This window comes from Canis lupus, chromosome 7, assembly GCF_048164855.1.
Source record: "Canis lupus baileyi chromosome 7, mCanLup2.hap1, whole genome shotgun sequence".
In the NCBI taxonomy this organism is placed as follows: Eukaryota; Metazoa; Chordata; class Mammalia; order Carnivora; family Canidae; genus Canis; species Canis lupus.
Window position 1 is genome coordinate 61,730,074 of NC_132844.1, and position 22,566 is coordinate 61,752,639.

General features: G+C 40.8%; 1 protein-coding gene across 2 annotated transcripts; it reads left to right on the top strand.

Annotated features, from left to right (window-relative positions):
• Window positions 1-1,211: 1,211 nt before the first annotated feature.
• On the top strand, window positions 1,212-20,629 carry MRPS10 (mitochondrial ribosomal protein S10). Of its 2 annotated transcripts, none has more exons than XM_072833017.1 (7): window positions 1,212-1,321; window positions 13,061-13,125; window positions 13,214-13,286; window positions 15,216-15,352; window positions 16,813-16,921; window positions 18,403-18,492; window positions 18,949-20,629. In XM_072833017.1, the coding sequence occupies exons 1-7, from the start codon at window positions 1,274-1,276 to the stop codon at window positions 19,030-19,032; spliced, it is 606 nt and encodes a 201-aa protein (XP_072689118.1). In that variant the 5' UTR covers window positions 1,212-1,273; the 3' UTR covers window positions 19,033-20,629. The 2 variants fall into 2 exon arrangements, with proteins under 2 accessions (XP_072689118.1, XP_072689120.1); XM_072833019.1 differs by having other exon boundaries at window positions 13,217-13,286.
• The last annotated feature ends 1,937 nt before the right edge of the window (window positions 20,630-22,566 follow it).

A 22,566-nucleotide genomic window follows, 5' to 3' on the forward strand; every position in this document is an offset into this window, starting at 1 on the left:
AATGCAGAGCCTGACGCAGGGCTCAATCTCACAAACTTTAGATCTCAACCTGAGCAGAAACCAAAAGGACATTCAACTGACTACTGCCACCCAGGCGCCCCAAAAGCAACTTTATGTTACAAATAGTGGATGACATTTACCTTGCATCGTTATGTGCGTTATGTGCTGGGCATCATACCGAAGCATCACACCTCAGCGTCTCATTTATTCTGTGCAGTAACTATTTGAAGTGGGAACTATGTTATCATAGTTGGTATATGAGAAATTGAGGCTCAGAGTGGGCAAGTAACCTGCTCACAGTCACTCAGCTAAGTTGCAAACCCAGATCTCCCAGTTTTAAGTCTAGAGTTTTCCATTATGATGAATTGCATCTATGGAAAGCACCTGGGGAAAAGAAAGCTTTAGAGGATTGTATAAATGGAAGAGATTTTTATCATAGAAAACCTCGGTTAAAAGCCTTTTTGGTTGGAACTAAATTATGGTGGACATTAATAACCAGACATTTTTTGGTTCTAAGACTTTTTGGTCTATGGTACTGGGTAGTGGCAGGAATGATAAATTCTGAAATACTAGAGTAACATAAGGAAAGGAAGACTTAGGAAGATCTGTAGGACAGTGGTGTACAGGATGGTGGGAGCACAAAAACGTCAAATGCTGTGGGGGAAGGAATGTAGGGTGAAGGAACATCGCAAGACTATTGAAATGAGGTAAAGGGTTGAGATCTAGACTCATTGCAATGAAACTTTTCCTTTTTTTTTTTTTTTTTAAGATTTTAAGTAATCTGTACACCCAAGGTGGGGTTCAAATTCACTACCCTGAGATCAAGAGTCACATGCTCCACTGACTGAGCCAGCCTGGCACCCCTGGTACTTTTCCTTCTAATGAAATACAAACTCTGTTAAAAAAAAAAAAAATACAGAAATAGGAAAATAAATCAACCACTGATAATCCACTACCCAGAAATAACTGCTGCCAATATATCAACTATGTACATTTTTCAAAGCATGTGTTACGGTGCCTCCAACAACAAAAAAAAAGGAACTTGGTAACTATGGAGACGGGGCTGAAGCAATGTTTTCAGGACCCGGCACCGGCCAGGCCACCGGCCCTACGGGCTGTGCTCTCACTCCCACCCTCAAAAAGCGTAGAATCAAGTCTCTATGGTTATTTCTGCGCCGGAACTCTAGGCTACACTCTCTCCTTATGCGGAACTCTATGGTCGGAGGCCGCGGCTGTGACCCCGGAAGCGGTCTTGGGAGGCCGAGACGGCAAGATGGCGGCGCGGGCAGCGCTGGGCTCCATGTGCCGGCGTCTGTGGCAGGTACCTGGCGGGCTGGGGGTGCTAAGCCGGCTGACAGGACAGCAGCCACGAATTCTGAGTGCCAGGTGTCGTGCCGGCCATCTGGAATTTTCTCCCGATATTTACTCCGCATCCTGGCGTGTTGTTTGCCGGAAGGTGGCGAGAAAGGGGCCAGTCTTATTATTTCAAATTCTCTCGTGGAATAAAACATAAGAGGGCAAAGACGGGAACAAGATGAATCGTAGCATGTTAGAGCTAGAAAGAATGTTGAACAACATGTATTCCAAAGCGCTGCTTTCAGATTTGCGAAATAAACGGAAGGTCAGAGAAGGATTACCTCGGTAAGATTAGGGGCTGAGCTAATCTCAGCTACAAGATCTTCTTTATGGAACCAAAGTGGGATGCTTTTCTGATATCCGGGGGTTCTGAGATTAGATGGGAGTAGCTGAAGTCATAGGAATGGGTTAAGGATCCTCCGTGCCGTTCTTCGGAGACCAAGCAAGACTTTGAGCAGTGGTTCTCAAATTACTTGGCCTCGGTACCCTCTTAACTCTCTGAAACTGGTTGAGGACTCCAAAGAGCTTTTTGTTCTTGTGGGTTTTAGCTATGGGTATTTAGCATATCAGAAAACCAAACTGAGAATCTCAATGCTTATTCACTTAAAAATAAAATCAACTCCTATGTTAATTAACATTTTACGGGAAAATGACTTAAATTTTTCAAAACCGCGATAAGAGCGGCAGTTTTATGTTTTTGTTGTTGTTGTTTGGTTTTCTTTGTTTTTGTTTTTGTTTTTGTTTGTTTTTGTTTTGTAGATCTGCTAACCTTAAAAATAAAAGTTACTTTACCAGCACAAGTTAGATTATCTGGGAATGACAGTTGCAATTTGGGACATGCAAGGTATGGCAAAACCACACGGATACCCCCAAAGGAGAGGCATATTATTTTAGAAAGGAGGAAGTTAGGAGGGGCTGTTTTGAATGGAAGTCCATTGGAGAAAAGCAAGAGTTCAGGGTGATGATGATTGCTCCTTCCCAGAATTGCAAGGGTAGTCAGTTTCTTGTAGAAGATGCAAGATGTATACATATTTTCCTGTTGGGGCCTGTGATTGATCATTCTTTCCTGTTGATTCTTCTGTTGAGACCTGTAATTGGCAATTCTTCCTGTAATTGATGTTAAGTAGTGTGGGTCCCTCTTTTAGCCTCCCAACTCTACTTGAGTGAGGTTTCCCTTTATTTTTATCTCTTCTTATTCCTTTTTTTTTTTTTTAAGATTTTATTTATTTATTAGAGAGGCAGAGGGAGAAGCAGGCTCCATGCAGGGAGTCCCACATGGGACTCGATCCCAGGTCCCCAGGATCACGCCCTGGGCTGAAGGGGCCAAACCGCTGAGCCACCGGGCTGCCCACCTCTTCTTTTGATTAAGATTTTTTCTTCACAGGCACCTGGGTGACTGGCTCAGTGGTTGAGCATCTGCCTTTGGCCCAGGTCATGATCCTGGGTCCTGGGATCAAGTCCCGCATCAGGCTCCCTGTGAGGAGCCTGCTTCTCCCTCTGCCTATGTCTCTGCCTCTGTGTGTGTCTCTCTCTTGAATAAATAAATCTTAAAAAAATTTTTTTTTTCATCAGAAACATTGCTGATTGAGAGTCAGGTTTCCATGTTTAGTGGTTGCGTCCCTCAGTGCCAGGAAGGATTTTTCCTGCTTGCCATGTCTTAGGTCTGAGGGAAAGCACAGATTGGAAACCTACTGAGGTCACATTCAAGTAATGAGGGGTGGCAGGGGGAATGTTCAGGCATTTCCATCTATCACGACATCATCAAGCTTGTAAGCATTGGAGAGCATCTCTATTGGTTATATCATTTTTACAAAAGTTTGACAGGCTATGTACAAAACTCAATTGTACAAAACAAAAGAAGTAACATAACAATTCCAAATTGTTAGATGGTTCTAAACCAGTACTGTAAGTCTGAAGATAGCAAACTGAAATATTTATTGGCACTCCAGCCAAGGGACGGAAAGTTCCCCCTGCAGAGGCAAATCTGTGGTCATGTATGCCTCCTGGAAGTACCTGTTTAAAGTAGCCATGAGACAAAATAGTGAATACTGCAAGAACACATGGAAAGAATTAACTGAGTGCATTTGGGAAAATACAATATAGACATAAAGGTGAAGCTAATAGCTAATGAACTTATTATAAAAACAGCAAGATGTCAAAGATGTATGAAAACAGTATTATCTCAAAAGAACTGCTTGGAGCCAAATATAATCCAATAATACAGCACATAAGGTTGCCAATTCAGGACCATGAATTTAGATAAAACGCCAGAGTCAGTTAATAGTCCAGATGAAAAAGGAGACTTGTGACTGCTAAACCTTCTCACCCTTCAGAACAAGCGATGAAAGGTTAATTTGTCACAGGATCATGATGAGGCTGTTTTCCAAAGCCATAATCAGAGGAAGAGGTTTCCCTCTTTCACAGGGTTTGGGAAATGAAGACAAGGGCACTTTCTTTGCACAAGAGAGAAAATAGAAGTAAACAGTGAGGAAAAGGTATACAGGCCTGGGCTGGACATCTTGAAAAAGCTGTCTCTTCAGATGTCATCTACTTCAGTTCTGGGAAATCTTTACTTTTAGGTCATCAGATGGTGTAGTCAGGATTTGTTGCCTTTTTTTTTTTTAATGTTTTTATTTATTTATGATAGAGAGAGAGAGGCAGAGACACAGGCAGAGGGAGAAGCAGGCTCCATGCCAGGAGCCCGACGTGGGATTCGATCCCGAGTCTCCAGGATCACGCCCCGGGCCAAAGGCAGGCGCCAAACCGCTGCGCCACCCAGGAATCCCTGTTGCTTTTTTTTAAGATGTGTCATGTGAACCCCGGAGTCTAGTCTGTCTCTTGGAGTTTGGCAGCACAGGGGTTGGTTAGCAGTAGCTGATGAGGTCCCTTCCAGAGAGGTTAAACAGAGTCTTTCTGGACGTATCTTTTTCAATAGATGGAATCTCCAGGTTGCAAAGTGTGCTGGTGTGATAGTTAAGGCCTGTCTCCAGGAGTGAACTGTGGAGAGATTGCTCTACCAAAGCGTGGTTGTTTTTAATAGAAGTAATTAGGTCTTTAAGATGTGAGATCTATCTCCTTTTGTCAATCACGGGCCAGGGAAACAGGGGCCAGGTGCATTGAGCATCTTGTGACTGCTCAAAGGGCGAGAGTCCGAGTTCCAGAGTGGGTGGATCTGAGATTCAGAAGGACCAACGGCAGTGCTTTTGGCTAAGATATTTGGAGAGTCTGCAGATTTACCAATTGAGTCTTAATAGTACCATTAGTGAGGTTAACCCTGAGGATTGAATACACACACAGTAACAGGCCAAACAGCACAGACTTGTCAAAGCACCAGACTGGTAACATGGGTTCCCCAATTACCATGAAGTGCAAGAGGGGTTTCCCCTGGTAGGAATAAACCAGAATTTTAGCCACAGAAGAAACAGTCACCTGTCTACAAGGGAAAGCTTATAGTTCAGTGAGAATGGTAGAAACCATGACTAAAACATTTATATCCATGGGGTGGGGGAGCTGTATGAAATTCACACAAACAGGTTTCTCTGCATTGTACTTTGGATAGGTGAGATGAGTGAGGTAGACACCTTTTGCAGCCTTATTAATGTCTCCCCATGAATATTTGTTCATGACATTCATTTTGTCAGTAGACCAATGGCTTAGTACATGCACAGTGTTAAGTAGTGGGAATGTTAGAATTTCTGGTAAGGCCAGATTGTTATTTGATCCAAACCACAGGTCTCTTTTTAGAGAGCCAACAATTAACTGTATTTCCAATATTGTTTTTCCCTCTCTGGGGCCAATTTTTGGGTATCTCTGGTTAATTTTTCCAAATTATCATTTGGGGGAACATCCCTTTGAACCATGACAGAGGTTTGGCTGTTGATTTCTTTGAAAGCAGCATTTTTGTTGGAAATAGTAGTGAGATGATTTCCTTTGGTGCCCAGGGAGTTGAGTCTGGAATGCCTGGGTACCTTAATAACAGAGCAGCCAGCCAAAGTATGGTATCGAATAAATTTTGGATACAGGAGATGTTTTAAATTTTATCCCCATTGGAGATTAGGAAACTTCTTGACTGCTTACTAACATTCCAAAGGCATGAGCTACCCTAAAGGCATACTGACCGTTGGTATAAATTTGCAGCTTTATCCTTAGCTAAAATTCAAGGACAGTTAAAGGAGATCCCATAATTATTTCTTCAGTGGCCTTAACTATGTCCAGGGGCAAGAATGGCTCAGAGGCTAGGGTAATATCCCCCTGTACAAGGGTCTGGTTATTGGGCACAGTACCCTATAGGTCCATCATGAACCCCATGTTTTGGGGTAAGTACTCCCAAGGGTATTCCCTCTCCCTCCCCATACAGAATAAAAAGAGAAGTTGGTAATTAGGATGTCTGAGGGCAGGGGCTTTATTAGGCTTTTCTTTAAAGTCCCCAAAGCATTGTCTTCTTAGTTTTTCCAAATAATAGGATTGGATTTGTCATTTTTCTTTTATTAGTAAAGCATATAGAGCTTGAGCCATAAAAGAGATTTCAAATCCAATTTTGACAGTAGCCAGCCAGTTCGAGAAAACCTCATAATTGGCACTTTTTTTGAGGTTTGGAAAGTTCAAGATGGCAAAAGTCCTACTTAGATCCAAATGTAGTCCTTGTTCTGAGGTTAGGCACTTTAACTGTCAAACCTGAATTTGAGCAAACTGCAGTTTTTTTCTTTGGAGCCTTTGTGTTCTTTTAAGGCCAAAAGCTTTAATAGGTAGATGCTATCTTACTGAGAAGAGATTTGAGAAGGACAGCAGAAAAGCAAATCATCTTTGTTATAACAAAGTAGAGGCTGCAGAAAACTTTCTGTCATCCAGATCTGTTTGGTGAAAAGTAAGGACTCTGTGCAACTCTTAACTGTCCAGGTGTCTTTGCATCTCTCCCAAATGGAAGAAAAAAGATATTGGCTATCCTTACCAACTGGAATACTAAAAAATAAACTCTGTAGGTCAATTACAGTGAAAAACTTGCTTTCGGTGGGAATGGATGTCATCAACAAAGGGGGATAGAAACAACAGGGTGCCAGGGGATAACAATTACATTGTTTAGAGGCCCTGGACAAGCCTCCATTGTTGGCCATTGAGTTTTCTCACAGGAAAAATAGGCGTATTACTCAGACTAGTGCAGGGGATAATGAAACCCTGAACTTTGTAATCTTCTGTTACAGGCTTGATGCCTTGCAGGGCCTCAATAGGGTATTCATTAAATCTGGGGAGAGGTGTTTTTTGTTTGTTTATTTTTTTAACTTTATTATTTTTTTAGGTTTTATTTATTCATGAGAGACAGAGAGAGAGAGGCAAAGACACAGACAGAGGGAGAAGCAGGCTCCCTGTGGGGAGCCCAATGTGGGACTCGATTCCAGGACGTTGGGATCATACCCCGAGCCAAAGGCAGATGCTCAGCCACTGAGCCACCCAGGTGTCCCATGTTTTTTTAAAGATTTTATTCATTTATTTATAAGAGACAGAGAGGCAGAGACATAGGCAGAGGGAGAAGCAGGCTCCCTGCAGGGATCCTGATGCAGGCTCAATCCCACTGAGCCACCCAGGCGCTCTGGGGAGAGATTTTGAGAGATCTATTTGAATCTTGATGGGAAGTGCATTATGGATTCTGCTGATCAGTTGAAGATTTTGTCCAGAAAGAGGATTTGTCCCAATAGGGACTGACAGTGTCCCCAGATGCAGTTGCAATGCTGTCAGACATGGAGAAAATAAGATGTCAAAAGGTCTTTGAATCCCCCTGGTTGGCCATTTTGATTACTACTGTCAAATTCTAGAATCATTTCCATCTCTGTGGAGAAAAAAATTCTAGCATGATGTATTTCTAAAAAAAAAAAAAGAAAGAAAAAAAAGAAAATCTCAGCCTAACAAATGAATAGGAGCAGAGGAACTAAGGACAAAAGGGTATGTCTCTCCCAAAGGGCCTAGAGCAAAGGGAAGCACCAAGAGTGAAGTTCTGGTGTCAAGAAGGACAGAGAGGGACATCTGGGTGGCTTAGTGGTTGAGCATTTGCCTTCGGCACAGGACATGATCCCTGGGTCTGGGATCAAGTCCTGCGTTGGGCTCCCTGAGGAGAGCCTGCTTCTTCCTCTGCCTGTATCTCTCTCTGTCTCTCTCTCTCTCTGCATCTCTCATGAATAAGTAAATAAAATCTTTAAAAAAACAGGCAGACAATAAGGAAGAGAAAGTCTGAGCCAAGTATGAGGGAGGTTTGGGAAGAGCCCCTATAGTTCCTTGAAGCCCTGTTGTGGGGATGAGGACATTGGAAAGGCTGGCTGTAGAGCAGTGAAGGCACCTTGAACATTTCAGATGGTAACAATCTTTCTTCCAGTGTCCTGGCTCTTTACAATAATAGCAGAAACAAGTTTTGGGGTTTGTTTAAGGGCCTTCATTTATTAGAGTTGAAAATTAAAAATTTTGGAGCACCTAGGTGGCTCAGTTGGTTCAGTGTCCAACTCTTGATCTCAGCTCAGGTCTTGATTTCAGGGTTATAAGTTCATTGGGCTCCACATTGCATTGGGCTCCACATTGCATTGAGCTCCCCACTGGACATTGAGCCTACTTTTAAAAAAAAGAAGAAGAAAAATTAAGAATTGTAATGGTCTTTCTTTTAAGTGACTCCCCTAGAGTACTAGCAAGCTGGTTTGCCAAATTAAATCAGGAGTGGACAGTTTCCCACTCCATCCTGGTTTTTTTTTTTTTAACTGAGTTAGCCCCATTCAGCCCATTAAGAAGCATAGTTTAAGGGCAGCCCTGGTGGCTCAGTGGTTTAGTGCCGCCTTCGGCCCAGGGCCTGATCCTGGAGACCAGGGATCGAGTCCTGCGTCGGGCTCCCTGCAGGGAGCCTGCTTCTCCCTCTGCCTGTGTCTCTGCCTCTCTCTGTATGTCTCTCATAAATGAATAAATAAAATATTAAAAAAAAAAACATAGTTAAATGCTACCCTGATAGATTCAGCATCAAAAGGGAGACCAGAATTTTCTTTGAAAACAATCTGAAATCAGTTATAATAGGAAAAAGTTCATCAGGCTTTTGTCTGCAAGACTGAATTTTGTTCCCATCAACAGGCTTAGAAAAAGCTACTGTAATTGTTTGGAGGAGATTTCCAGTGAATGTTCTAGTATCTTGCCAAAAGTTAGAGATTTGGGATCCCTGGGTGGCTCAGCAGTTTGGTGCCTGCCTTCGGCTCAGGGCATGATCCTGGAGTCCCAGGATCGAGTCCCAATCAGGCTTCCTGCATGGAGCCTGCTTCTCCCTCTGCCTGTGTCTCTGCCTCTCTCTCTCTCTCTCTCATGAATAAATAAATAAAATCTTTAAAAAAAAAAAAAAAAGTTAGAGATCTTTTTCTCTAAACTCCTTTCAAGGTATTCCCTTCAGGCTAGCTATAGCCAGTATTTGGCCTGGCCCTCACCAACATGCATGTGGACTAATTGCTAAAAAATCTGAGAAACCAGGTTGGTAAGTTTGAATATGTGAGATGCTTCAGCAAACCTATGGGGGTTCTCAGTCACTATAGGAAACTTTAACTATGGCTGTCAATTCAGCATCATTCCAGGGAACATAAGAAATTTAGGGGTTATTTTGATCCTCAGAAGATTTAACTGTAGGGGCACATGGATGGCTCAGTCAGGCGTCCCAACTTGATTTCCGTGCCCGTCATGATTTTGGAGATATGAGATCGAGCCCTGCAAGCCCTGCATCGGGCTCTGTGCTCAGTGGGGAGTCTGCTTAAGATTCTCTCTCTCTCTCAAAAAGTTTTTAAAATCTTGAAAAAAAAAAGACTAATTAGCAATAATCGCACCTCGGGTAAACCTCATTGGCTATGATGCTGCTGTGTGAAGCTGTAAAGATTTAACTTTAAAGGGGCAGGTTTTTATAGGTTCAGTAGAAGAGGAAGCAGGGCGAGGTTCAGATACAAAAGGAAGTTTGGTGAGAGAATTAGAATGGGGAGGTTGAAGGTGTAGAGGGGATGGAAGCGGCAGAATGGGAAGGAGGGTGATAGCACCACCGGTGGGGCCTGAGCATAAAGTGGCTGCCACACTCCTGGGAAGGGTGGGGGTCTCAGACCTTAAGAGTCTTTTTGTCTTCGTCTCAGTTTAGAAATTGTATCTTGCAGAGAGGCAGTTTTAGATTCCTTGGTAATGTTTGGAAGATTTTAAGATACAGTCAAAATAGACATCTCATTCAGGTTTGACAATTTTAGAGACATGGCTGCCTGGTTTAGTTTTAAGGAAGTCAGAAGTTCCCCTTCATTGGCCGTTGAAGTTCTAAATTACTTTTTGATTAAGTCAGCTCATTTAGTCAGACATGGGCATGAGGGAGAACCATGATGTTTAAACATAAAGCCACTAGTGTTCCAGAAGGGGAGCTGCCCTCAAGGCATTTTAATGACTGAGATCCTGTTCCTTAGAGATTTTTCTCTAGAGTAAAAAAAGAAAATTCCTGAACAGCACAGTTTCAACAGGAACATCCTGGTTCCAAAGGAATCAGACCAAAGGCCAGCAGAGAACTAGTGGGAACAGCCCAGTTCTGGGAAGGAGGTAGACCAAAACTAACACAGTTTCAAATAGGCACAGTTCCAACAGGAACCACCTGGTTCCAAAAAGGAGTCAGATCAAAGGTCAGACAAGTACTCTGAAAGGACAAAGCCTTAAGACAGATCCTAAATAAAGCCTGGAGAGCTCAGAACACAGAGTAGAGATCACAGTCCAGGAGAAACTTAGCCTCCAACTCCAGGGTTTGTAAGAGAGCAGTGAGCTTAATTGGCTCTGTGGGCCCTGGCACCTTTTTGCTCACCAGCTTCGAAGTTATTGGGGGTCATTTCTGCATCCCTTTCTTTTTTTTTAAAAGATTTTATTTATTTATTCATGAGAGACACACAGAGACACAGGCAGAGGGAGAAGCAGGCTCCATGCAGGGAGCCCGATGTGGGACTCGATCCCAGGTCTCTGGGATCACGCCCTGAGCCAAAGGTAGACGCTCAGCCACTGAGCCACCCAGGAGTCCCTGCATCCCCCTTCTGATCATCAAATAATGTTAACCTTTAAGATGAAAGCTATTTAAAAAAAAAGAAAGAAAGCTATTTTACCCGTAAAAATTGGTTTATTTGGGAATGACACAGAATTGCAGTTTGGGACATGAAAGCTATCTCAAGTCCCATAAACAAAGAAGAGAAACATTTCCTGGGGAAAAGGGAAGAAGTTAGGAGGGGTTTTGAATGAAAGTCCACTGGAGAAAAGCAGGAGTTGAGAGTGATGGCTTTTCATTGGCTGAGTTGCAAGAGGTAGTCAATTTCTTGTAGAAGACTCAGGGAACATCTTTTCCTGTTGGGGCCTTTAATTGACAATTTCTATAATCGACATTCAGTAGTATGGCTCCCCCTTCAGCCTCCCTACTCTACTCTGATAAGATTTCCCCTTATTAGTTTTCATACTCTATAATGTCTGGCTTAATAGAGGGCAGTTGGATTCTCATATCTGCTTCTGCAGTCTGTTGCTGTATCACATAGCATGCAGCCTCTATAAAACTTCACTGTACATGGTTGAGAATGAGAGTGGAAAAATTACAAATAACGGCTATTATTATGAAAATAGTTTTAATCTCCCAGGCCTCCTGAAATATGGCCCCCTCAGATCCTTAGACCATACTTTGAGAACCAGTGTTCTTAAAGAAAAGTCAGCTGGTGGTACAGGTTGAATTTCTGAGCTACTAAAGCACACCCAGACTCCCCAGACTCAGCTCCATCCCTTCAAAACAAAAACAACTTAAGAACTCTTTTTTTTTTTTTTTTTGAGATTTTATTTGTTTATTCATGAGAGAGACAGAGATCCAGGCATCCCAGGTTCTAACTTTTAAAAGCAGAAGTTTTTATACTGGGGGATCCGGGGACTCCAGGATCATGCCCTGGGCCGAAGGTGGCCCTAAACCGCTGAGCCACCCAGGCTGCCCTGTGTTTTGTTTTTGTTTTGAGAGAGAGAGGGAAAGAGGGAAAACAAATCAAGAGTTGGACACTTAACTGAGCTACCCAGGCACTCAGACCTGTGGTCCTTTTGCACATCAGATTGTGGGGTCTATGGTGTACGTGCAGGGAAGTAGTTTCTTCTGTGATGGTGTGTGGGGAAATGGCACTTATCTCCTACTACTTCATATTGTGCCTGATTTCCTTTCCTTTGTTTTTCTCCATTCATACAAGGGAGAATGTGAAAGTTTTGGTTTGCATCCATCTTGGGTGCAGAAGGGGGGGACAGGACAATTAGCTAAGAATAGGCTTTTAAAACATACCCAGGTGACCCTCAGTTGTTTTGTTTTACTTGTACTAACGTGTTATTTTCATCTTCTAAGTACTTTTAAGGATCTTAAGTATACTATACCTGAGTCTCGGGTTACTTTTTTTTTAAATAGATTTATTTATTTGAGAGAGAGAGAGATCGAGCGAGTGTAGTATGGAGAGGCAGAGGGAGAGAAGGAGAGAAAGTCTCAAGCTGGCTCCCTGCTGAATACACAGCCCCACACAGGGCTGGATCTCACGATCAGGACCACGAGATTATGACCCGAGCCAAAACCAAGAGACAGACACAGACACAACCAGCTGTGCCACCCAGGCACCCCTCTCAGGTCACATTTTTAAATCTCAAGAAAGCTCAAGGGAGATTAACCAATGTAATAAATTTTGATTCTATTGCTTGAAAAGGATAACTGCACTGTCTCCTTCCCGAACTGCACTGTCTAGCACTTATTTGCTATTGGCCCTTAATTCCAGGCCCACATTTTCCTCAAAAAGGCCTTCTTTTGCCCCTGAATTGAGATTTCCCTTTTCCGTGTTATCTTTACATAATGAAAATTTTGAATGAATAAAATTAAAATTTTGACTTAAAAAAAAAAAAAAGAAAGCTCAAGGGAAAAACAAATGGCAAAATCCATTATTACATGTAGTACCGTAAGTCTCCTACAACCAGAAATTTTGTCCACCAGGGGGAGTTGACAATAAAGAATTTGGAAAGGCTAGATTGGTGGGAGTATGAGGTATAGTGGTGGTGTAAGCTGGATATCCGTTTCACTGTGTATTTTCAGTTTGTTTATAAGCTAAGCTATCCCAGCCAATCCAAGAAACCTATGCTAGAAAAGATGTATGAAAGCTTAAAAACGGTTCTTTAGAATTCTTATTCCAACTCTTAATAAATTATAAAGAGACATTTATTGCTCGGAAATATTCAGGCAAGATATGTATTGAAGTACATTTAGTCTATCAAAATCTAATGGGAAAATAAAGTCACTTCTTTTTTTTTACTTGATGCCTGTGTATATTTAAATCATAGGTGTTCTTTTACTGTGAGAATTACTTGTGTGTGGCTGTATAAATGGCATTTTAAAAGAGTTTTTACTCCTGAGCTTTAAAGCTCAAATTCTCAAAAAATAAAAAAATAATAAAAATAAAGCTCAAATTCTCTAGTATTTTGAAACTCTGTTTTGATTATCAACTCTGTCATTGTCCTCTTGTTTTTAAATGAAATCTAATCTGGCATTTTAATTACCCTAGTATCTTCATCTGAAATAATGAGATGGCCCTTAATTTGAAGCATTGTACATCTTTTGATTTTTTTTTTTTTTTTTTTAGTGGAAACTATGAATGTTTGAGGATTGACTTTAATTCTAACACATGCTCCTCCCTTTTTCTAGGGTTCAAGGAATTTTTCTATAAATAGTTCTAAGAGCAGTACAGCCAGAAATGGTGGCTTTCTCCTGTAAGTATATAATTGGATGTGCTAAATTGAATAAAGAAACGGGCTTTTGTGCTGTTTCACTTAGGTTTTTCTTTGTTTCCGTACATAGCAGTACCAGCATGAAATGGGTACAGTTTTCAAGCCTACATGTTGATATTCCCAAGGATTTGACTAAGCCTACGGTATGTATTCCCTATTTCTTTGTAAGGAGCTATAGTAGCAATAAACTTTTCTCATCATTTCATTTGGGATTGTTTCCCAGACACTTTATGAATAAAAATATTTTGTCCTGGAATGCCGACAAGTACACAGTGTGCCTAAGTAAAGTACTCTCTAATGTCCTTGGGTGCTTGCATTATCTCTCAGAGAATCAAAGAATCGATTATTTAGCCCAAATAACTGATAACTGTGGGAATAAGCAGACTTTTGCTTTCGTTCAGCACAGTGTGAAGAGTGGTCAGAATTAATGATGCAGAATATTTGATACTATGTTACAGAAAATTTTTTTGTAGGCTTCAGGTCTTTATTTTCATTTTAAGGCATTGGGCCTGGGCCCAGACTGTTCACAGTGAGGAAGAACATTACCACAAGCAAAGAAAATCTAGAAGTAGAAAATCTGTGTAACCTTGTTTCCTTTTAGTGAAAACCATGATTCAGTCAACCCAGTTTTTGTGTAAATTTGTGGTTTAAACAATCCTTACAAATTCTGAATCTTTTCCGTTCTACCTCCCCAAAATAATCCCTTTTAACAGTTTGGAATGACTTCTAGATATTTGTGTGTAATCATCTCATCTGTGCACATGCACACCAAAATGGAATTGTATTTTACATAATGTGCTGCTCTTTTGATTTTTTTTCACTGAATACATACTGGATATATTTCCATGACAGTACATATAATAAACTCTGGGTCTCCAAGTCAAATGTTTGCATGGGCCAGGCCTGGAGGAAAGGTGGTGGGGTGGCTCTAAGTGAGATAGCTGCTCCTTACTCTAGCCCCATGTTACCATCTGGGAAATTAGACCTAGTGATGTCACCTGGTCTTAAATTTTCCAAGCTAAACTAAATCCAAATTTTTGTTCAAGATCTCTTGATTTTTCATGTCATGACAGATTGATACTATCTTTAAAACCCTGTATGGACTAGTCAAAACACATCTTAGGGCTGTATTACCACTCGCTTGTTCCCCAAGTTATTATACAGGATATCAGTGTATTCTTCCAGCAACCTTCTTTGGGGTAATTGAGAATAAATGTCTAACTAGCTTCCTGGTTATTAAGTAGATCTCCTTTCAGGAGTGAAGTAATTTAACCCTGAATCATTGGATTAGTAAGATAAATTATTGGTCTAATGAATGAATGAAGGTGAATATAATTCACCTCTTGGAAGAAAGTCAGAAATGTCAAACCCATTATTCCTAAGATCTTTAAGAATTAGAGTGGAAGAGGTAGAAGCTAAATATACAGTCACTGCCATAACATTTTAATTAGAAATGAGTAATTTTTCTATTAGGGCAGGCAAAACACACATGAATAAAACCTAATAAAAAATAAGAATGGCAACAGCTTGCCTTTGTATAATAATGTTTTTTATAATTTATAAGCACTTTAATCTGTGTGTACTTATTAGTTCCCTACAGAGATGCTGTGAGTGATGATGCTGTGAGCTCTAGTATAGGTATGATCCTATTTTATATATGAGCAAACTGCAGTGCAGTGAAATTCTCTGACTTGCCTGTTGTCATTCAGCTGGAAGTGGAAGTTTAATTCCCAGTCCAAATCTTCTGACCTGACTAGATCCAAAAATCCTTTCCCATTATATATTTGGGGTTCAATAACTATGAAGTTAAAGGTTCCTTTAGTGATTTTGTAGTTGCTTGAAAGTCTTTTTGGTTTAAACTATATTTTAACAGATTGTAAGAGTCATTGTGGAGATCTGAATGTCCTAGTTCCTAGAAAATTAAGCTAACAGTACTAAGATGTTACTCAGCATTTTTCTCTCCATTTATTAGGAAACTCTGAAATTGTTCGAGGATAATATATGAAATTTTCAAATTATAAATATTAGAGGAAGCACAACTGAAACTTTTCTTTTTGATTTTAAAATTGTAGATAACCATTTCTGATGAACCAGATACATTATATAAGCGCCTGTCAGTTTTAGTAAAAGGCCATGATAAGGCTGTATTGGACAGTTATGAATATTTTGCCGTGCTTGCTGCAAAAGAACTTGGTATCTCTATTAAAGTGTAAGTATGATCTTTCCTAATCTGACCTATTAGGGGCTGGAAAATGGTCAACCAGGAAAATGTACTGATCCCAGCTAGGTCTGAGCTCTTAAAATACCATAGAAACTCATGGTGGGTAGAGTTTAGATTTGTCATATCATCCTAATCAGGATTCCTATCTACGAAAATTTTTAAATACTAGAATGAGTGGACAAGGTAAATAAAGGAAATCTTTTATTTAGCAACTGTATAGACATAAGGAAACCTAAGAAGTCCTCACGTCTGGACTCTCCATAGGGCAGGGTGGTGAATTAGGTGAACAAGCAATCCTTTTAGACAACTTGGATCTGCTGATCTTTGTCTGATATAGCCAGAGTTTCAAAACTGCCTTCAGAAACATCACTCACCCAATCATTTCATACAGGAACAAGGTGAGCTTCATGCGGCCCTAAAAATCTCTGGTGGGTCAAATATAACTATTGTAACCTCCTCCTTATCCGTGGAGGATACTTCCAAGACCCCCAGCAAATGCCCGAGACGGTGGGTGGTACTGAACCCTCCATGTACTGTTTTCTCTTATACATATATACCTATGATGAAGTGATTTATTTATTTGTTTGTTTGTTTATTTATTTTGATGAAGTGATTTATAAATTAGGCACAGTAACTAGTCCTGAAATAGAACAGTTGCAACAGTGTACTGTAATAAAGTTATGTGAATGTGTCGTCGTCCCCCCCCCCCCCCCCCCCCCCGCAAAATCTCTTCTGGTGCTGTACTCACCCTTGGCATGATGTCTGATGATAAAATGCCAGGTGATGAGCTGAAGTGAGGGGAATTAGTGGGCACTGGGATGTTGTGTTAGGCTGCTATTGACCTTCTGACTCTCAGAAGGAGTTACCAGCTTCTGGACCGTGGTTGACCACAGGCATCTGAAACTTCTGAAAGCAAAACTGTGGATAAAGGGGAGCCTTCCGCACCTCTTTTGTCTTGTCACCTGCTCCTTCTGATGCTGAACAAGGCCCATTTGGGGCTTTGCCAGTCTTGACTTAAAAACAGAAGGAATGCACACCTTTCCTAGAGCCTTTTGTGGTTATTGATACATTTGTACATTTCCCTAAAACAACACACACAGTAACACATTGGTGCTGCTCTTCACAGTTCATGTATTTGGTCAAAAAAGGACTTCAGGGGGTAAAAACCAAAGGCGTATGCATGTGCCCTTACCTGCCAGGGCTCATTTTTGGGTCTGTGGAATATTTGTTCCCATTACTGTCTATGGTGTTTATTTTGGCCTGAGCTTTATGACAGCAGCTGTTAATACATGACAGTCTTGGCAAATGGAAGTCTGTAAATGGTAGGTAATGCCTATAATTGAGTTTAAGCCTGACCTATAAAATTGTGGAATAGTGCTTTGATATCAGTGACTCAGGTTTTAACACCACTTAGCTTAAGTATGCTGTTTTGCCCGTTGTTTTTTTAGACACGAACCTCCAAGGAAAATAGAACGATTTACTCTTCTCAAATCAGTACATATTTTCAAGAAGCACAGAGTTCAGTATGAAATGAGAACACTTTACAGATGTTTAGAGGTGAGTTCATTTCAGACACCCAAACATTTTTGAAATGTCCAGTTTCACACTAGCACATTGTAACTTTCCTTTAATGTCAACTGGGTGGACTTCCTGTCAGCCCATGATGCTGATAGCTGTAGAGAAGAGAAGGTAAGTGACAGGAGCTCAGAATCAAGTAAAGCCATCCTTTAGAGCAGTTCATACTTAACTCAGCAATGAAGATTATGGTGACTAATTTGCATACAATAATAAAGCCTTGGAACAATTTTGCTTAAATTTTAAAAATTCTAGTTAACTTTTTACATAGTTCTAGTGATTCTTTTTGCACACTAACAGGGCTTTCCATGTCCACAATGGGAAACATTAAAGTTTTTCATTATTCGTTTGTGCATCCACTAGAGTCAACACAGTCTTGTGGTTAAGGAGAGCAAGGGTTCTGGGGTCAGACAGGTCCAAGTACTGGCATGTACCAGCTATGTGATCTGCACCTCAATTCCTTCATCTGTGGGATGAGAATAACAGTGGTACCCATCTCGTTAAGGTTAGTGTGAGGATTAAATGAGATATTTATCAAAAGCCCTTAGAATGCTCCCATTACATAGTAAATGATTAGTAAATGTTATTAAAATGAATGCAGGTGTACTGCTTTAAAATCATGCTTACCAGCTGGGTTCAAAGAGCCCTGGTTTTAAGGTGTTCTGGGCCATGTGCCCACCTTCCAGTCAACCAGATCTGTATTTTCTTCCTTTTCTTTCTTTCTTTTTTAAAGATGTATGTATGTATGTATATATGTATGTATGTATTTGAGAGAGGGAGAGCACAAGTGGGGAGGAAGGGGGCAGAGGGACAAACTCCCTTCTGAGTGTGAAGCCTGACGTGTGGCTCGACCCCAGTACCCCAAGATCATAACCTGAGCCAAAGTCAGATACTTAACCTGGATACTTAACCTGAGCCACCTGGATGCCATGGTATTTTCCTTTTAAATTGGAATTTTGGGGAATCCCTGGGTGGTTTGGTGCCTGCCTTTGGCCCAGGGCATGATCCTGGAGTCCCAGGATCGAGTCCTGCATCGGGCTCCCAGCATGGAGCCTGCTTCTTCCTCTGCCTGTGTCTCTGCCTCTGTCTCTCTGTGTAAATAAATAAATAAATAAATAATCTTAAAAGAAAAAATAAATAAATTGGAATTCTGAGGGTGTCTAGGTGGCTCAGTCAGTTAAGCGTCTGACTCTTTTAATTTCAGTTCAGGTCATGCTCTCAGGGTTATGAGATCAAGCCTTAGTTGGGCTGCACGCTGGACCTGGAGCCTACTTGGGGGTTCTCTCTCTCTTCTGCCTCTCCCACCCCTACCTGCATGCATGCACACTCTCTCTCAAAAAAAAAAAGAATTCTGTGTAAGATTTCATAGAGGAAGAAAAGGCTGTACCACTTTATTAAAAAAAAAACTCAAAATTTCTGCTTTAATAGCATATCCTGAACCAATTTCATGTTTGAAATTTCAGTTAGAACATCTAACTGGAAGTACAGCAAATGTCTATTTGGAATATATTCAGCGAAACTTACCTGAAGGAGTTGCCATGGAAGTGACAAAGGTATGACTTGAATTTCTGTATCCCATTGGAGAGAGATCTGCATTGTTTTGATACTTTGCAGCCCTGTCCTAGTCCACTGAGTGGAGGGGAGGGCATGTAGTGGAAGTAGAGGTGGAGTTGCCACAGTGGTTGGGGTCTCTGCCTCCCTTTGCAGCGGTGGCAATCCAGCAGAATCCTGCCACTGCGGCCTACATCCTCCCCAAGCCGCCTCTGGAGACTCCCTCCCTCTTAGTGGTTGTCTAGACATAGGGTCCACATTAATTGGCAGTCCCTGGAGATCACTGAGGATCAAATAGGCTGAGTGAGAGTGTTTTATGAGTCCTGCACAAAGATGAGAGGGGTAAAAGGAACAAAGAAGACAAGAGGACTTGGGAAACAAAATTAGTAAGTCCAATTTGTGGCTAAAGAGTTCAGCTAAGTCCATATTATGTCATAGTTTTGTTTTTCTCTTTTTAGACAAAATTAGAACGGTTACCAGAACACATCAAGGAGCCAGTCTGGGAAATGGTACCAGAAGAAAAAGCAGAAGGCAAGTCCTAACGTCTCAGCAAGTCCACTGGTGCTGGCATTTGACCCGAGGGTGGGTCGGACATGTATGTTGAGATAGAAAGGCTTCCAGTTGGGATGACTGTGAGTCTACCTGACTGCTCTCTTGAGCCCACATGAGCCTACCACATGCCCTGATCAGCTCAAAGCAAGGGGTGGAACTTTAATGACACACTGGACTATAGTGAAAAACCACTGTACCTGTTCTATACACATCATCATTTCAGGTCTGATTTTAACAAATGTGAGCAAAACACTTTGACTACCATCTGTAAAAAGAATCGAGTCTATATTTTGTTATTCTGTTATTGGTCAATTACTAGTTTGCACTGATTTTAATTTGTATCATTTCATTCATCTGAACGTGAATGTTTGAAATACTCCTTACGCACATTTTCTCTTTTGAGGTACCTGGAAGGAACCTTCGGTTATTTTGGTTCATTTAACACTGAACAGTTAAAGTTCTTCATATTTACCTCAGTGCAAGCTGGGAAATGCTAGTTGGGGGATGGTAACCTCCAGTTTTACCTCATTTAAGCATGACATTCTTGAAAACTAATACACTGTGCTGCAGCAGATCATGCACGTTTGCGGCATGCACTGAACTCTTTGTTGCCCAAACCCTTACTTACCAGGTTGCCTAGAAGGATCACTGTTAAGGAATTTGAGCTCTCGAGAAATTACTGTATCACCTTTTATATCCTGTGATTCATTCATTCAGGAAGCTTTTCTTTTGTTCTGTAACCAGCACTGCAGAAAATACCAAACATTGAATGGAAGTAATGGCTTTTGAAAACTGTGCAGGGCACAGATAAATATTTTTCCTTATTAAGTCCCACATTATAAGGCCTCTTTCTTTTGGTAAATAGCATTCTTTTTGTTTGGAGATGGCTACTTTTCCATGAAATTAAATCGGAGTGAAGGCCCCGAAAGAGGCAAGGCTGCAGTGTGCTGAAACTGCCAATGCATCAACCGCCAGGGAGCGATTCATTTCCTTTTTACAGCACAATCGTATCCATGTCTTTTGTGGTTTCTTCATCTGTGGGGTAGTTATGCCTTCTCATTTTTTCCCCCCATAAACTGGAGTCGGAGTCCCGGTTCTCTTTTCCCTGACCTACTATCAGGTATCAGTGTTTTGAATGCATACTGCTTGTGCATCAGACTTACAGTACTGTCATTAACAAGAAAAGAGTTATAGCCTTGTGCCCCATGACCTCATTCAGTTCATTCACAAATGCCTAAAGCACACTTATCCCAGGTATAAGCCTCGGGATTAAGAACTAGTCAATAAAACAAGAGCGATATAATGGAACTATATCTAGCAAAGCGGCCATCAGTGACCATTTTTACTTTAAAAGAAATAATTCCTTGAATACAGATCTACATCTAAGCTTTTTTTCTTTACAAACAATATTAATCACCATATCATAAGATGATTTATGCAAACTTGCCTCCATTGACTCTCCATGTGAGCTCTTTTAAAGGGGCATCTACTTTGAGTTGTTTTCACATTAAACCAGATTACTTAGCACTACATGTTAATATCTTGTTTTAAGGTAAATATACAAATAAACTACATTCACAACAAAAACTAGTGGTATTTATTTCTTTGACAAAAGTATTTGGCATAGTTGAAGCCTACTTCCTGATATAAACAAGATAATTTCTTCATCCTGCTGGCTTTTTTCAATTGGATCTCCCAAGAAAAATGCATATTCTGAAGATTAGAATTAATACCCAACTACCACCTCTTGTCCATGTGGGAAGGGAAGTAATGAGAGAAAAGGACCAGATGAAATGAACCACAAAGCAGGTAGGAAGTGAGGTGGTTTTTGTTGTTGTTGTTGTTGTTTTTGTTTTTTTTACTGAGGTGTAGCCCTGGGTTCATTGTTGCTTTCTTGGATCTGAGATATATATTTTTATTCCTATTGCCACAGCTCAAACTCATTCAGGGCCTAGTTTTGATGTTTTCAAAGCAAATCACTTACATGTTCTTTTGGCCTCTGAACATACCACAGCAAATATATACAGCAATTATTTTAAGCCAGTAGTCTAATTTCCTTTTTTTTTTTTTTTTTTTAAATGGGTATTACTATTTTATTCATTCAAGTCAAAATCAAAATATTACTGAACATGTTTACTGGGGCACTGAGCTAGGAACTGGGTATACAATAGCAATCCATCCAAAAGCAGTCTCTGCCCTCTTGGAGCTTAGTCAGGTAACCTCTTATTACTTAGAAAATACTAGAGTACTCAGGGGTTACCTGAGTGGCTGAGTTGGTTAAGCATCTGCAGTAGTCTAATTTCCTAACATTCCTACTTGTGAAAGCCACCATTGCCCCTTTACTATAGTATATTATTTAGTTTTACCACAACATTAATGAGTAGTAGAGTAGAGAAAACACAGACTTGGGAGACAGGCCTGAGTCAGATAAGAAGAGTTCAGTCCCCCAACTGCTTTAAACTTGGGTAGGCTACTTAACCCTCAGTTTACTCATTAGTAAAACGTAGGAAACAATACCTATCTATTAAGTTTGGAGTGTTAGATCGCTTAGAAGCACCTCACATCATACCAGGCAGATAATAGACATCCAGTATATAATAGCTATTACAGGATGATAGTAAGAATCTGGTGATGCTCCAGATGCTTGTGTGCTGTATGTACTGTTTAAAAAATAGCTGGAAAGGACCTCGGAGTGTTTCCGAGGTGAGGACAACACTTAGAGTGGCTGCGAAGTCTTATTTACTTACTGAAGTTGATGCGTAGTTCAATTTAGATGAGAAAACACATAACATACTTATTATAATCACCACCATCCATTATGCCAAGCATTTTACATAGTCATTTACAGATGCTATCTTACTTAATCTTCATAACAACCCAATAAAATCGTTACAATTATTACCTCCATTTTACAGGAGAGAAAACCAAGTTACAACAAGCCCACTCAATCACCCCTCCAGTTTCCAGATAAAGCTGAGACAAAAAAGGTGACACTGATTAGTGTGAGTTCCAGTTAAAGACAGGGACAGCCTAAAGGCTAGGAAGTACTCAAGCTGTCCACATATTAAATGCAGAATATTCAAACCTAAAACCCAGATTTATTTCCCCTTATACATTATCAAAATGTCCTCATTTCTGTAAAGCTTAGAAGTAGAGAGATTGGGGGCACCTGAGTGGCTCATTCAGTTAGCATCCGAGCATCTGACTCTTGATCTTAGCTCAGGTCTTGATCTCCAGGTCGTGAGTTCAAACTCCACACTGGGCTCCATGCTGGGCATGGAGACAACTTGAAAAAAAAATAGTAGTAAGGAGATTGACTAGGGGGAAAACCTCTAAAGAATAAAAGATATAAATGTGTATGAATAAAGGCAAGCACAATACACAGTGCAATCCCTGTGGTCTCAGGGCTGACACCGGTCCTAAGTGGCCAAGGGGGCAACAGGAAAGTTGAGGCTTCGGCAAGGGGAACCCTCTGGGTCAAGAGAACAACTGGCATGGAGAGGATTTACAGTAGGGCTTCAGGC